Source organism: Triticum aestivum, chromosome 2D (genome assembly GCF_018294505.1).
Source record: "Triticum aestivum cultivar Chinese Spring chromosome 2D, IWGSC CS RefSeq v2.1, whole genome shotgun sequence".
NCBI classification, from domain to species: domain Eukaryota; kingdom Viridiplantae; phylum Streptophyta; class Magnoliopsida; order Poales; family Poaceae; genus Triticum; species Triticum aestivum.
Window position 1 is genome coordinate 281,714,862 of NC_057799.1, and position 15,956 is coordinate 281,730,817.

At 47.0% G+C, this 15,956-nt stretch overlaps 1 protein-coding gene across 2 annotated transcripts; it reads right to left on the reverse strand.

Annotated features, from left to right (window-relative positions):
* Window positions 1–928: 928 nt before the first annotated feature.
* On the reverse strand, window positions 929–2,031 carry LOC123049231 (non-specific lipid transfer protein GPI-anchored 15). 2 transcript variants are annotated; one of them, XM_044472188.1, is made up of 4 exons: window positions 1,788–2,031; window positions 1,624–1,701; window positions 1,416–1,473; window positions 929–1,293 (listed from the first exon to the last, which is right to left on the reverse strand). In XM_044472188.1, exons 1-3 carry the CDS (start codon window positions 2,011–2,013, stop codon window positions 1,439–1,441), a joined length of 339 nt encoding a protein of 112 aa, XP_044328123.1. In that variant the 5' UTR covers window positions 2,014–2,031; the 3' UTR covers window positions 929–1,293; window positions 1,416–1,438. The 2 variants fall into 2 exon arrangements, with proteins under 2 accessions (XP_044328123.1, XP_044328122.1); XM_044472187.1 differs by lacking the exon at window positions 1,416–1,473.
* Window positions 2,032–15,956: the final 13,925 nt, after the last annotated feature.

Genomic DNA, 15,956 nt, shown 5'->3' on the forward strand with positions numbered 1-15,956 from the left:
GTTAGTTAATTGTGTCTCCTGACTCTGCCTGGAGCCATGTTGTGCTTGTGTGTATGAATGATTTGGTCTGAGTGGTGCAAATGATGGTGAGGCTGCTACTCAGCCTGGACCTTAGCACCACAGCAACAACACGTACTCGACAAGCACTGCTGGCCATGATAGGCGGCTGTAGGCCGTACCTGACGCAGTGGGAGCTCCTCCATGGCTGACTGGGATGTGATGTGAGTGGGTTTGAGAGAGCAGTTGGAGAAGAGAGAGAGAGAGAGAGGCCACCAAATCAGAAGAGCAAAAGATCAGGGTGTTTTGTTCAAAATATTGCCTATGTGGCGGTGGTCAACTTGCCTCACGTGCAGGTCAAACGGGATTAGAGCTGCATAGGACCTGCTGTGAACGACTTGGATGCTTTTAGGACGTAGATGTGCAATTTTGAAGAATTAGGACCAACTTACAAAAAAATTAGGACTATGATGCATTTTACTAAGGCAATATACCACTGATATGGTAAGTCAAAATCCAAGGAAAAGTATACTTTTTAAGAACATGTTACGTCACAGCAGCTATTTTATACATCCTTTGTTTCACCGTATCTGTCCCCCATGCATACCTAGGAGGCCAAAAGAGTGAGTGATATTTGGTGGAATTTTATAGTTCTTGCTTTCATGAAATGAGCATACTACTAATATATCTAGTGAGAACAAGTATGCTATTCCATCAAATATTACTTCAATTCTGCGTCTCCGTGTGGGACAAATTATGGAGAAGAGGTAGTATAAATTAATTCATGTTATGCACAAACCAAGTCTCAAATGATTCCTTGCAAACTAGTTTGGTAAGTAAAAAATCTCCAGGCAAAATTTACTTCTAAAAACATGTTACATCACTGCAGCTATTCTATACAACTTTATTCATGTTATGCACAAACGAAACCTGAAATAATTACTTGCGAAACAGTTTGATAACTCGAAAATACCAGGCAAAGTATGCTTGACAAAAAATGTTATGTCAATGTAGCTAGCTATACGTGTTAATTCATGTTATGCACATCTGCTGGAGTTAATTGGCTTCTTATACTGAATGACACGACATTTTTTTGCTGAGACTCATCGGAAAGATATATCATACTAAATGGTATTCTATTGGTCTTGTCATTTAATACAAGGCCGCAGAAAATGAAACTGTCCAACACTTAGAAGACATAGATTAATGCACATGTAGGTATAAGCATAGTGACCATCAAATTTGCTGCACTCTTTGAGTTCCTGGAGCTTGATGTTGCATTCGAATTCGGGCTTCCTGCATTAAATTGAATGATGTAGCAGTTAGTCCTTGAGTTTTCACCATGTATTGCATACTGGATTGGAGGAACATTAGACTACTGCTGATCTCATCGTTTAGTTCTGGAAGCAGTTTTTTACCTTGATCACCAGAATTTTTTAACTTACATTGGTCTAGGGTGGTAAATACTCGTGTACTCTGCAGTAATGTGTACCAAAACTTTTATTTGGCGAGAAATGGACGACATAGTCGAAGCAAATTTTGATCTTGCATTTTGTACAGGATAACAATAATGAAGCATCTTAAATGAACACACGGTATGTTCCATGTGCTTATTTATGACTTTACCTTTAGGTGCATCTGCGACTTGGTTGCTCGTCTCCTCCGGTGGGTCCTCTGGCGCTGTTGCTGGAGGAACTGGGATGGCTGGAATTTGAGAAGTCTGATGTAATGAGTTTAAGAAGCGACATGTTACTTACTCTAGGGTGCAATGGATCGTAACATTTACAGACCTGTGCATTGGCTAATCGGCGGTGCTTGGACCTTGCAGATGCCAGGGAGCTCCAGGGCCCTCGTGTGGTTAATGGCGATGCCAAATGACGCCGCACTGCCATCGAGAACCATGCACAGGCAACGGGGGTCGGTCTGGACGATGCCGGCGAGCGTGGTGCAGCAGGAGAAGCCGGGCTCCAGGGCTTTGCTTCCGATGAAGTCAAGGCATGGGGATAGGGTCATCATCACGCTCGAGCAACCGTTGTTCTGCGGTGCGGCTTTGGAGGCAATCATCGTCGCCAGAATAAGAGCGATGGTAGCGATCTCCATCTTCCTCGCAGCTCCTTCCCCAGGATGAACAATGCCGGTAATTAATATCACAATGCTACGTCTCAGAGAGGAAAAAACTTGGATGTATTGACAGGTAGTGGTTCGTAAGGACGTTGTAGGAAGAGGAAGAGGGCATTGTCTGCTGCGGATGCGGCCGGATTTTTCGGAATAATATACCAGGAAGCTGCTACTGTCTCCTGACCACACACATGTTTGGTCTATTGTTGCAGCATTCTAATCATGGAAAGGGCTTTATGCATGTGCATAAATTTAGGGTGGTTTGTTTCTCCCAACCAGTCGCTGTTCTCCTTTATGATTCCTTAACCTGGACATTTTGCCTTCATATTTGTACTGTAGGAGGCAACTATTATTTGCTTGTTTTGAGAATTAACCTACATTATTATATGAGTGTGTTCTTAATTAGTCAGAGCGAAAACAAAATATATGCCTCACAAAAATATATGTAAGAGCATCCCCAATACGTGGATGTAGATGTAAAAATAACCGAAATATACATCGCTTAGGCTAAAAAAAGTACCTCCAATACACGATGTAGATGTAAATCTTGTACATCTGAGTTTACTCTAGATGTAAAATGCATCACTAAGTGATGCAAACATACATCACTTGGCGCTGTGAAAACGCAGCCGCACCGCGCGGAGCCCTGCCTCCTGCCGCACCATGCTGCTTGCCCACCGGAACATCGCTGCACCTTGCTGTCAGTAGATCCGGCCTCCTACCCATGCCGCCGTCGGATCCGTCACCCACGCCTCGAAAGGGCAAATTTGACAATTTTGACCTCGGGACGAAATCATTTCACAGAATGAACTGGGTGCGAAACTATTTCACTCCCCTGACCCTTTTGTGTAGCGCCCGCCACGCCGGCGCCACACCCTACTGTGCAGCGCCTAGCGCGGCGGCGTTGCACTCCTGTCCACCGTGGTAGCCCCTGGGCCCGCACCCAGCACTGCAGCGCCTCCGAGCTAGGCGCCACACATGTAAAGTGCAGCGCCTAGCCGCTAGGCGCCACACATGTAATGTGCAGCGCCTAGCGCGTAGACGCTGCACTGTGACTTATCCAGCCACTTGGCTGGCCCCCCCTCCCCCACCCCCCCACACCACACACTCTCCCACTCTCTCCCCGAGCTTTGCCCCCTCTCCCACTCTCCCCCCTCTCAAATCCTCTCCCAAATCTTGCAAATTTGAAGAATTTGTCCGTGGATTTCGAAGTCAAACCCTCCCTCAAGGTAATATTCTCCGATCCCCTTGTTTTGATCCAAGTAAAGTTCTCCCATTGCTCATTTGTTGCTAGTTTGGGGAAACCCTAGTTTTGTTTGGATCTAGAGATTTGCATGGAGATGTGAGATGTTTGTTTGCCAATTTCTATGATTAGGCTTTGTTAGTATGCTAGGGTTATTCTTATGTTGGTTGTAGGGTTAGGTTTAGGGCTAGGGTTATGGTTATGGTTAGGGTTGTTGTTTGATATATATATTAGGGTTTGTATTCCGTGTTAATCCTTGGATTAGTACTCATGAAAGCAATGTTACATTGTGTTCTTTGAATGCTTATAGGGATGGGAAGAACATGTGTGTTTGTTCATCATGGGGACAAAGACGCCTTTTTGAAAGACAACATAGAACCGGACCCGGATGAGCTTGACATGGTGTTTGATAGTAGTCCTAGCTATGCGGAGCTCTTGCAACAAGTTAGGAAAGATTTGAATTGGATGGACCCTAGTGATATCATTGAGTTGGAGGGAAGGCATAATGTTGGTTTTGGAATGCACATCCGTTGGAAGACAATGCGTGTCAACTCGGAGCAACGTTGGTTGCATACAAGGAGACGGTGGCCGAATCACTAGACAAGGCTCTTGAGTTATTTGCAACGAAGAAGGTTGATTCAAGTTTGCATTTGGACTTGAACCGGAACCCCTCCCTTTGGTTGCTAGTAGCCCCCACCCTTGAAGCGAGATGAAATTGTTGAACCTCTTTTGACCCAAGAAGTGAGGCCAACATTGAGCCCGTTTACAAACAACCAAGATGAAGCTTTGCAGGAGGACAATGATGAGTATGCGGACGATGACAATGAAGTTGATCTCCATGACAACAATGTGGGTGATCTCGACAAATATCATTTGCAAGATACAATGGACCATTCCATCCCTTTTTCCCGTGCATTTGCATCGGACTCGGATGACGATGGTCCCGATGAACAAGTTGATGCGGAGGGGTTCACGGTGAAGGAGGACGAAGCTTTCGAGAAGGTATTTGGTCGGGATCATCGGACTACATTGTTCAAGGATGTTAGTCTCGCGGATGAAGCCGTGGTAGATGGTGGCCAATGTGTACCTCTTGGGGTTAGGCCAAGCTCTCACCGTGATTTGGGAGACGACAAGAACCGGGTTGCTAAAGGTTCTAAGTTCGACACCTTGTTGGAATTGAAGATGTGGCTCGACAACTACTCGGTTATGCATTATCGTCCACACAAGGTGGTGAACTCGGACGTCAATGTGCGCTACACGGTTGCATGTGCATGTGAAGATGAAATATGTCCGTGGATTATGCGTGCAAGACCATGGAAAGGAGGTCCAACTTGGCATGTAGTGAGTTGTGTGCCAACTCACATGTGCCAAGGCAAAAAGGTGGATGGAAAGGTTATGTCCCAAGACCACAAACAACTCACGCCCGAATTCATCCCTTACAGGCTCTCCAACTCAATATCCACACTTCCAACAATGAGCGTCCAACATGTCATTGACCTTGTGAAGCCATCTTTCATTACAAGGTGAAGTACGGCAAGGCATGGAAGGCGAAGCAAGCCGCATTTAAGATGCTGTATGGTACATGGGAGGAAGCATACAACCGAATCCCTAGGTTGTTGTTAGCCATGGCCGCGACTGTCACGCCCAATATGCGATACTATCCTAAAGAGACTCGAAGGTCCCACCAAGGATGGAACCGCATATTGACACGCTTTTGCAAGGTGGATATCATTACATCAACATTAAATAATATATGAGGATACATCAATACATCATACATAAGATCAACATCCGACTACGGATGAAACACAAACAGAAGCTCAAACGACATCCACCCTGCTAGCCCAGGCTACCGACTTGGAACCTATCCCCTGATCGAAGAAGAAGCAGAAGAAGAACTCCAAAACAAGTAACATCGCTCTCGCATCAAGATCATCGCAAAACCTGTACCTGCAACTGTTGTTGTAGTAATCTGTGAGCCACGAGGACTCAGCAATCCCATTACCATGGGTATCAAGACTAGCAAAGCTTAATGGGTAGGAAAGGGGTAAGGTGGTGAGGTTGCAGCAGCGACTAAGCAAGTATGGTGGCTAACATACGCAAATAAGAGCGAGAAGAGAAGCAACGGAATGATCGTGAAACTAGCAATGATCAAGAAGTGATCCCGAACTCCTACTTACGTCAAACATAACCGAGAAACCGTGTTCACATCCCGGACTCCGCCGAGAAGAGACCATCACGGCTACACACGCGGTTGATGCGTTTTAATTAAGTCAAGTGTCAAGTTCTCTACAACCGGATATTAACAAATTCCCATCTGCCACATAACCGCGGGCACGGCTCTCGAAAGTTTATACCCTGCAGGGGTGTCCCAACTTAGCCCATTATAAGCTCTCATGGTCAACGAGGGATATTCCTTCTCCCGGGAAGACCCGATCAGTCTCGGAATCCCGGTTACAAGACATTTCGACAATGGTAAAACAAGACCAGGAAAGCCGCCCAATGTGTCGACAATCCCGATAGGAGTCGCACGTATCTCGTTCTCAGGACACACCGGATAAGCGAAGCGTACAGGTACCGACGTAACCCAAGTTGCCAAGGGATGATCCCGCACGGTGCTCTAGTTTGGACCAACACTTAGACAAGCACTGGCCCCCGGGGGGGGGGGGGGGGTAAATAAAGATGACCCTCGGGATGCGCGACTCCCAAGGGAAAAAGGCTAGGTGAGGCAAATGTAAAACCAAGGTTGGGCCTTGCTGGAGGAGTTTTATTCAAAGCGAACTTTCAAGGGGGTCCCATAAATCACCCAACCGCGTAAGGGACGCAAAATCAAGGAACATAACACCGGTATGACGGAAACTAGGGCGGCAAGAGTGGAACAAAACACCAGGCATAAGGCCGAGCCTTCCACCCTTTACCAAGTATATAGATGCATTAATAATATAAGAGATATTGTGATATCCCAACATAAACATAATCCAACATGGAGCAATCTTCATCTTCACCTACAACTAGCAACGCTATAAGAGGGGCTGAGCAAAGCGGTAACATAGCCAAACAACGGTTGCTAGGAAGGGTGACAAAGGTTAGAGGTTCATGGCAATTTGGGAGGCTTGAAGAGCAAGTGAATAGGTAGCGCAACATAGCGATAGAACGAAGCAACTAGCATAACAATGATAGTAATGAGATCCAAGGTGACGGTCATCTTGCCTGAAATCCCGCTAGGAAGAAGAACGAGTCCATGAAGAAGATGAAGCCACAAAGACGAACGAATCCTCACGATCGCAACGACACGGGAACTATCGAGAAGAAGCACACAACATGGTAAACACACCACACATGAACAAGGCATGATGCTCAACCAATTATGACAAGGCTACATGAAGCTACTCATGATAAGAGATGATGCATACAAGAACAACACATCAAAACAAGTTTAAATGAGGCCGGAAACAACATATAACAATTCCGGTAAGTCCTCATATACAAATTTCGAAATTGGTCCAGATATGAATAAACCTTATGTTCAAGTTGTTAAACAGCAAGTTAAGATGCACCAAGATGATCTACATGAAATTCTAGTCAAGTTACATATAAAGTTCATTTAGTTCGGAGTTACGGCCTAGAAGATATGAGCAAAACAAGTTAAACATGGCATTGATGCAAAATGCATTCAATCATCAAGCAAACACCTCAAAACAAGGATTCAATAAGGTAATATGAAACTACATGCAAAACTAAGCAAGTTTCATATAGAGCATGCTCAAAACGGAGCAACGGTGCAACACATACACTCCAAACAAGATATAGCAACAATCTGTCCAAAACAGCAACTAGGCATCTAGCAAGCATCAAAACAATATGCTACAGCAACTCAACATGAAAAAAAAGGTATGGACATGATTTACAAGTAAAGCATGATAAAACATGAACACTGAGCTATCTCCAGAAATTACTAGAACATACTCAAAAGGACATGACAAGATTGCAAATAATAACAGTTCACAGACTTGGCAGAAATTACTGGACATGACAAAAATAACATCAGGTTGCTAAGTTTAGAGCTATCAAACAACATGCTACAGAAACAGATCATAGCAAACAAAGGCATGGCATGAATCTAATAATTTCATAGAACAAAAGTCCCTTACTGATCACGAGCTAAAAAGGTACAGAAGATATGATGGCACCCATGTAAACATAGCAAGTTTCATAAACAGATTCAGACTTGGTGAAAATAACAGTTCATGGCAGAATCAACGATAAGTAGGCATGTTGGTGAGCTTGAACCACTCACCATAGAGCAAAACATGGCATGAAAAAGTGATCAACAGTAATATGACATAATTTTGAAGCTAAACATGGCAAGAGAAAAATCATAGGGTGCATAGATCACTAGCAAAACACATGGCAAAACTGGACCTCATGTTAACAGGCTGACAACAACAGTATTTATCAATTTGAGAGCAAGATAATAACAAGCTACAGGAGGCTATAAATACAAACAAGGGCATGGATGGATAGAGCATAACATTTATAACAAAACACCCTTAGTGAACATCTCCAGATTATGCATAGAACTCATGATGGCAGCAGGTTTACATGGCATCACAATGTTACAGCTACAGACGGCAGAAATGACTAAGTCACAGAAATCAGCAACATCACGGAGGCTACTTTGCATGCTTGTGGTAGTCATCACATATATCACAAAAATACAAGTCAAGCACACCAGTAAAGATGGCATGATGTACTTCAAAACACATGTAGGCATCAAGCTCATAGGATGCATACACAAAATGCAATGAAAAAGACAAATCATCAAGTTCTGATAACAGACAGCAGTTAACATCATATAGCACTCTTGCAACGATGATTAGGGTATCAAGATGGACTCAAACAAGCATGGCACAGTGGAACAAAATTAAGAGCATCTCATGATAAACGTTTTGATATATTACACGCACAAAACAGAGTATCACACATGAAATTATGGCATGTCGAACATGAGCACATATGATGAAAATTCTGGGACTTGGCCGTTTTGAGAAAAAAACAGAGCAGGCGCACGATAGAAAAAGACGCTCAGGGCGGGACTTCGCGGGTTCTCACCACGGGCTTTGGCCCAGCTTGGAGAGGACGCAGCAGGCCGACGAGGCTTGGGCCGGAGCTGGGCCTGGGCCACGGGAAGGCCGGGGTTGCGCCGGACGCGGGGCCCACGCGCGGTCAACGCAGCGGCGGATCGGGGCTCCTCCCGATCGGCCATGGCAGCGCCGGCGACGGAGCTCGGCGGAGGCGGCGGAGGAGGACAGGGGCCGACCGGGGAGGGGCGGATCCGGCCGGGGCAACGCGGGGGCGCCGGATCTGGTCAGCGGTGAGGCAGGAGCGACGGATCCGGTCGGCGGCTCGCCGGATCCGGGCGCGGCGGGGTCGGTGGGGCTCCTTGTCTGACGGGGAACTCCTACAGGGAGCACGTGCGAGCGTGAGGGGGATAGAGAGGAACGAGGCGACGGGGAGGCGGCAACCTAACGGAGGAGCTCGCCGGCGGCGGGGCTCCGGTGGCCTGCCGGTGCAGCGCGGCGGCGAGGGAGATCGGGCCCTGCCCGATCCCGACGAGGGAGGCGCGAGGCGGCGGGGAGCGAGCGCTCGGGCGGCGGCGGCAGCGGGCGCGGGCTCGCTTGGGCCCCGGATGGGCTCGGGCGGGCCGCGCTCGGGCTGGAGCGGGCCAACGGTGGGGGAAGAGGCCAGGGAGGCGCAGGGTGAGGTGGTGTAACGCCCACGATGCGGCTATATCTCCCACGTGTCGAGGCACGACTTAGAGGCATAACCGCATAGTGGTTTTGTCGCAAGAAGGGTCATCTTCACACAATCCCATGTAATGAACAAGAATGGGATAAAGAGTTGGCTTACAATCGCCACTTCACACAATACATAAATATTATTCATACATCATCCAAAATACAAGCATATAGACCGACTACGGTCAAAATCCAGATGAAAATAAGACAACCCCAAATGCTAGATCCCCGATCGTCCCAACTGGGCTCCACTACTGATCATCAGGAAAAGACACATAGTAACGACCACGTTCCTCGTCGAACTCCCACTTGAGATCGACGCCATCATCTGCACTGGCATCGTCGGCACCTGCAACTGTTTTGGTAGAATCTGTGAGTCACGGGGACTCAGCAATCTCACACCCGCGAGATCAAGACTATTTAAGCTTGTAGGAAAAGATGGTGCAGAGAGGTGGAGCTGCAGCGGCAAAAGCATATATGGTGGCTAACTTGCGCAAATGAGAGCGAGAAGAGAAGCAATGGAACGGACGTCATCTAGCAATGACCAAGAAGAGGTCCTGAACACCTACTTACGTCATACATAACACAGACCGTGTTCACTTCCCGGACTCCGCCGAGAAGAGACCATCACGGCTACGCACGCATTTGATGTATTTTACTTGGGTCAAGTGACAAGTTATCTACAACCGGACATTAACAAATTCCCATTTGCCTCATAACCGCGGGCACGGCTTTCGAAAGATATTACCCTGCAGGGGTGTCCCAAATTAGCCCATCATAAGCTCTCACGGTCAACGAAGGATAAACCTTCTCACGAAAAGACCCGATCAGACTCGGAATCCCGGTTTACAAGACATCTCGACAATGGTAAAACAAGACCAGCAAAGCCGCCCGAATGTGCCGACAAATCCCGATAGGAGCTGCACATATCTCGTTCTCAGGGCACACCGGATTGTCCAAGCTTCCGATAGGCGAGCCCAGAGTTGCCCCTGGTGGCCACCGGCGACTGACAGTTTGGACCAATACTCAGAGGAGCACTGGCCCGGGGGTTTAAAATAAAGATGACCCTCGGGCTCTAGAAAACCCGGGGGAAAAAGGTATAGGTCGCAAATGGTAAAACCAAGGTTGGGCCTTGCTGGAGGAGTTTTATTCAAGGCGAACTGTCAAGGGGGTCCCATAAATCACCCGACCGCGTAAGGAACGCAAACTCAAGAAACATAATCCCGGTATAACAGTAACTAGGGCGGCAAGAGTGGAACAAAACACCAGGCATAAGGCCGAGCCTTCCACCGTTTACCAAATATATAGATGCATTATTAAATAAGAGATATTGTGATATCCCAACATATCCATGTTCCGACATGGAACAAACTTCAACTTCACCTGCAACTAGCAACGCTATAAGAGGGGCTGAGCAAAAGCGGTAACTTAGCCAAACAACGGTTTGCTAGGAAAGGATGGTTAGGGCTGACATGGCTAAAATGGGAGACATGATATAGCAAGTGATAGGTAGCGAGCATGGCAATAGAGCGAACAACTAGCATAGCAAAGATAGAAGTGATTTCGAGGGGTGGTCATCTTGCCTGCAAGATTCTCAGAGTTGTCGAAAGCTTGATCCTCGTAAGCGTACTCGACAGGTTCCTCGTTCACGAACTCGTCTCCCGGCTCTACCCAAGACAAGAACACAAACAAACGGAACCACAATCAACAACGAGAAATGCGCAAGCAACATGATGCAAAACATGTATGAAATGCAAAATATGATATGCGATGCATATGCGTGCTCCGGAAGGAAAATGATGAACATGGCAGTAACTTGGCAAACCAAGCATGCCACTGGAAAGATGAGATGATTTCGGTCGAAATCGATATAAAGATCACCGGAATCGGATGCACGGTTTGCAAATGGCAAGCAAAACAAGAATGACACGAATCTGCGATTAACAGCATGATAGCACTTAAAATGCAACAAGCAACAATGCTACAGCACCCCAACATAGCAACAAAGCACATGGCAGTAATCTACAGGAGATGCTTGACAAAAGATGAACACTGAGCTATGGCTAGTTCACAACATATCAAGCTCAAACAAGCATGGCAAAAGTGCAAAAGATTACAGGTTCACAGACTTGGTGAAAAACTGGACATGGCAGAAAACAGCATCAGGTAGCAATGTTCAGAGCACAAAATCAACATACTACAGGAACTTAACATAGCAAAACAAGGCATGGTAGTGTTCTACTAAATGCACATGACAAAAGTCCCTTACTGACCATAAGCCAAAAAGGACCAGAAGATATGATGGCAAGCATGTAAACATAGCAAGTTTCGTTATCAGGTTTCAGACTTAGCAGAAAACAGAGCATGGCAGAAATATTAATATGTAGGCCTCTTTGTGAGCTTGATGCACTCACTACAGAGCAATGCATGACAAACAAAGCATACCTACAGCAAGATGGCATGTTTATGAAGCTATCCATGGCAAGAACAAATGCATAGCATTTATGGCTCAACTACAATAAGCTTGGCAAAAATGCATATCATGTTAAGAATCTGCCAGAAATATTTTATAGCAAAAGTAGAGCAAGATTGAGTCATGCTATGGCACTCCATAATTGCAAACAATTGCAGGAATGGATCAATTGCAACTATAGCTACAAAACATCCTTACTAAACATCTCCAAAATATGCATGGATCTCTCTGTAGCATCAAGTTTACATGGCAACAAAATTACAGCAGACAAAGACTCGGAGAAATCACTGTCCCTGAAATCAGAAATATTACGGGGCCTACTTTGCAAGCTTGTGCTAGTCACCACAGAGATCACAAAAAATACATGGACTACACCACTGGAAAGATGGCATGGCATAATTCAAAACACATGTAGAGCTCATGCTCAAAAGATGCACAGATTAAATGATACAAAAATGACAAATCTCCAAGTTCTGGCCGGCGACGGGGAAGGAGGGAGAGGAGGCGCGGCGGCCCGGGGGAGGAGGCGCCGGCGCGGGGAGGCGGCGGTGGCGCGCCGGCGGCGGGGATCGGAGGGAGACCGGCGGCGGGCGGCGGCGGAGAAGGCGGGGCCGGCCGGCGGCGGCGGCGGGCGCTCAGGCAGGCGCGGGCGGCGGCGAACGGGCCGGCGGGCCCGCGGCGGGCTTCGCGGGCCGGCGCGGTGGAGAGGCCGGCGGGACACGTGGCAGACGCGGGTTGGCCGCGGGGGCGGCGGCGACTTCGTCCGGCGGCGCTGGACGCGTCCGCCCGCGGAGAGGCGATTTAGGGTTACGGGAGACTGCGATTTCGTTTTCGGGATGCCCACATATAAATAGGTAGAGGGAGCTAGGAGACTCCAAATGAGGTGCGGTTTTCGCCCACACGATCGTGATCGAACGACCTAGAGCATGGAAGAGAGTTTGGTGGGTTTTGGGCTGGTTTTAGAGGTTTTTTTTGCTGGACACTCAAATGGACTTTGCGGATGCCCGGTTAACCGTTGGAGTACCAAACGACCTCCGAATGGAACGAAACTTGACCGGTAGTCTCCGGATGGTATATTAAGACCACTTGACAAGCCTCGGTCCATTCCGAGAAAGTTTGACACATGCACACGAAAAAAAACAAGAGGGATGCACTGGAGGAGATAGGAGCGCCGGATTGGAAAACGGACAACGGGGAAAATGCTCGGATGCATGAGACGAACACGTATGCGAATGCAATGCACATGATATGAAAATTCAAGACATGACAAAATACAAAACGAAAGACAAAACCCGACAACGGAGGGAAAATCATATCACATAGCCGAAAATGGCAAGAGTCGGAGTTACAAATATGGCAAGTTACATGCGGGGTGTTACAACACTCCACCACTACGAGAGGATCTCGTCCCGAGATCTAGGACTGAAAGAACTCCGGATATTCGGAACGGAGATGGTCCTCGCGTTCCCAGGTGGCTTCCCGGTCGGAATGGTGCGACCACTTCACTTTCAGGAATTTGATTGACTTGTTGTGAGTCTTGCGCTCAGTTTCTTTAAGAATAGCAACGGGGTGCTCATGATAAGACAAATCTTCTTGAAGGTCAATCTCTTCGAAGTTGATAGTGCGCTCAGGCGTCTTGAAGCACTTGCGGAGCTGTGACACGTGGAACACATCGTGCACGTTCGCGAAGTTGGAAGGAAGCTCAAGTTGATAGGCGAGGTCGCCTCTTTTCCCAATGATCTTGAAAGGACCCACGTATCTAGGGGCAAGCTTCCCTTTGATACCGAAGCGACGAGTGCCTTTCATTGGAGAGACGCGGAGGTAGACATGGTCTCCGATCTCGAAAGCCAAATCACGATGCTTACTATCATAGTAACTCTTCTGGCGCGATTGCGCGGCTTTGAGATTATCACGGATGACTTTACACATTTCTTCAGCTTCAGTGATTAAGTCATTGCCAAGAAGTTGGCGTTCACCAGTCTCTGACCAATTGAGAGGAGTACGGCACTTTCTGCCATAGAGAATCTCGAATGGGGCCTTGCCCGAACTCGCTTGGAAGCTGTTGTTGTAGGAGAATTCAGCATATGGAAGACAATCTTCCCATTTCATGCCAAAGGAAATGACACAAGCCCTGAGCATATCTTCAAGAATTTGATTGACTCGCTCGACTTGGCCACTAGTTTGAGGATGGAAAGCTGTGCTGAAGCGAATGTTTGTGCCCATGGCCTTCTGGAAGGAGTCCCAGAACTTAGAGGTGAAGATGCTTCCACGATCAGAAGAAATCAATTGTGGAATGCCGTGCAAGGAGACAATTCTGGAGGTGTAGAGCTCTGCCAGCTGAGCTGCTGTGATGGATTCTTTGATTGGAAGGAAATGAGCCACTTTAGAGAGCTTGTCGATGACAACGAAGATAGCATCATTTCCGCGCTTGGACTTGGGAAATCCAGTCACGAAGTCCATTTCGATATGATCAAACTTCCATTCCGGGATAGCAAGAGGTTGGAGGAGACCAGCTGGTCGTTGGTGTTCTGCTTTCACTCTTCGGCAGACATCACATTCATTCACGAATTGAGCAATTTCTCGCTTCATTCGAGTCCACCAATACGACTGCTTGAGGTCATGATACATCTTCGTACTTCCAGGATGAATGGAAAGGAGAGAATTGTGCGCCTCGTTCATTATGACTTTCCTTAGATCACCTTTCGGAACCACAATCCGGTCCTCGAAGAACAAAGTGTCTCTGTCATCAATGCGATAGCACTTGTATTTGGAAAGACCCTTGTCGATACCACGTTTCACCTTCTTCACCATGGCATCAAGGAGTTGTGCCTCACGAATTTGATCTTCCAAAGTAGGAGATACTATGAGGTTGGCAAGAACGCCTTGAGGAACAACTTGGAGATTCAGCTTGCGGAAAGCTTCACAAAGATCCGGTTGGAAAGGCTTGAGAATTAAGCTGTTGCAATAAGCCTTCCTGCTTAAAGCATCTGCAATGACATTTGCTTTGCCTGGAGTATATTCGATACTCGGATTGTACTCTTGAATCATTTCGACCCATCGAGTCTGCCTGAGGTTGAGGTTGGGCTGAGTGAAGATATACTTGAGACTCTTGTGATCAGTGAAAATGTCCACTTGTCTTCCCAACAAGAGATGTCTCCACGTAATCAATGCATGGACAACTGCCGCCAACTCAAGATCGTGAGTGGGGTAGTTCTTCTCGTTGGGCTTCAACTGCCGAGAGGTATAGGCCACAACTTTCTTCTCTTGCATTAACACAGCACCGAGACCTTGGAGAGAAGCATCACAGAAAACTTCATACGGCTTGGATTCATCAGGAGGAGTCAAGACAGGAGCTGTGACTAGTTTCTCTTTGAGAGTGTTGAAAGCAACGTCACACTCAGGAGACCAGACATACTTCACATGCTTCTGTAGGAGGTTGGAAAGAGGCTTTGCAATCTTGGAGAAATTCTCAACGAATCTTCGGCAATAGCTTGCAAGACCCAGAAAACTGCGGAGCTGCTTGACATTTTGAGGAGGTTCCCAATCCAGAACTGCGGACACCTTCTCGGGGTTAACAGCGATGCCTTTGGCAGAGATGATGTGACCAAGGAAAAGAACTTCATCGAGCCAAAACTCACATTTGGAGAACTTCGCATAGAATTGATACTCTCTGAGCTTGTCGAGCACCAATCGCAAATGTTTGGCATGATCCTGCTTATTCTTGGAGAAGACCAAGATATCATCGAGATACACCAGAACGAATTCATTGGTATAGGGGTTGAAGATGAAATTCATCATCCGAGAGAACACCGGAGGAGCATTGACAAGGCCGAAAGACACGACAGTATATTCATAAGAACCAAAGCTTGTTCTGAATGCTGTCTTGGGAATATCTTCTTCACGAATGCGAATCTGATGATAACCCATACGAAGGTCAAGCTTCGAGAATACTTTAGCACCTTTGAGTTGCTCAAATAGCTCATTGATGTTGGGAAGTGGATACTTGTTCTTGATTGTCTTCTTGTTCAATGGACGGTAGTCGACACAAAGTCGGTCCGTGCCATCCTTCTTCTTGACAAAAAGAACACCACAACCCCATGGAGAAGAACTCGGTCTGATCAAACCCAGATGTTCTTGTTCATCGAGCTGCTTCTTCAATTCCTTCAGCTCGTTGGGTCCAAGCTTGTATGGACGCTTGCAAACGGGTTCAGTGCCAAGCTCTAGTTCGATAACGAACTCAACTGGCCGATGAGGAGGCATACCCGGAAGCTCTTCTGGAAAGACATCTTGATACTCGCAAACGACTGGAATTTGAGAGATGGCATTC

What these genes read in the sequence shown, in the direction of transcription:
- LOC123049231 (XM_044472187.1), bottom strand. Translation starts at nt 2,013, where the DNA reads ATGATGACCCTATCCCCATGCCTTGACTTCATCGGAAGCAAAGCCCTG. An exon ending in GCCGATTAGCCAATGCACAG is followed by an intron (nt 1,702 to 1,787) that starts GTCTGTAAATGT and finishes CTCAAATTCCAG; the next exon opens with CCATCCCAGTTCCTCCAGCA. An exon ending in AGTCGCAGATGCACCTAAAG is followed by an intron (nt 1,294 to 1,623) that starts GTAAAGTCATAA and finishes AATTTAATGCAG; the next exon opens with GAAGCCCGAATTCGAATGCA.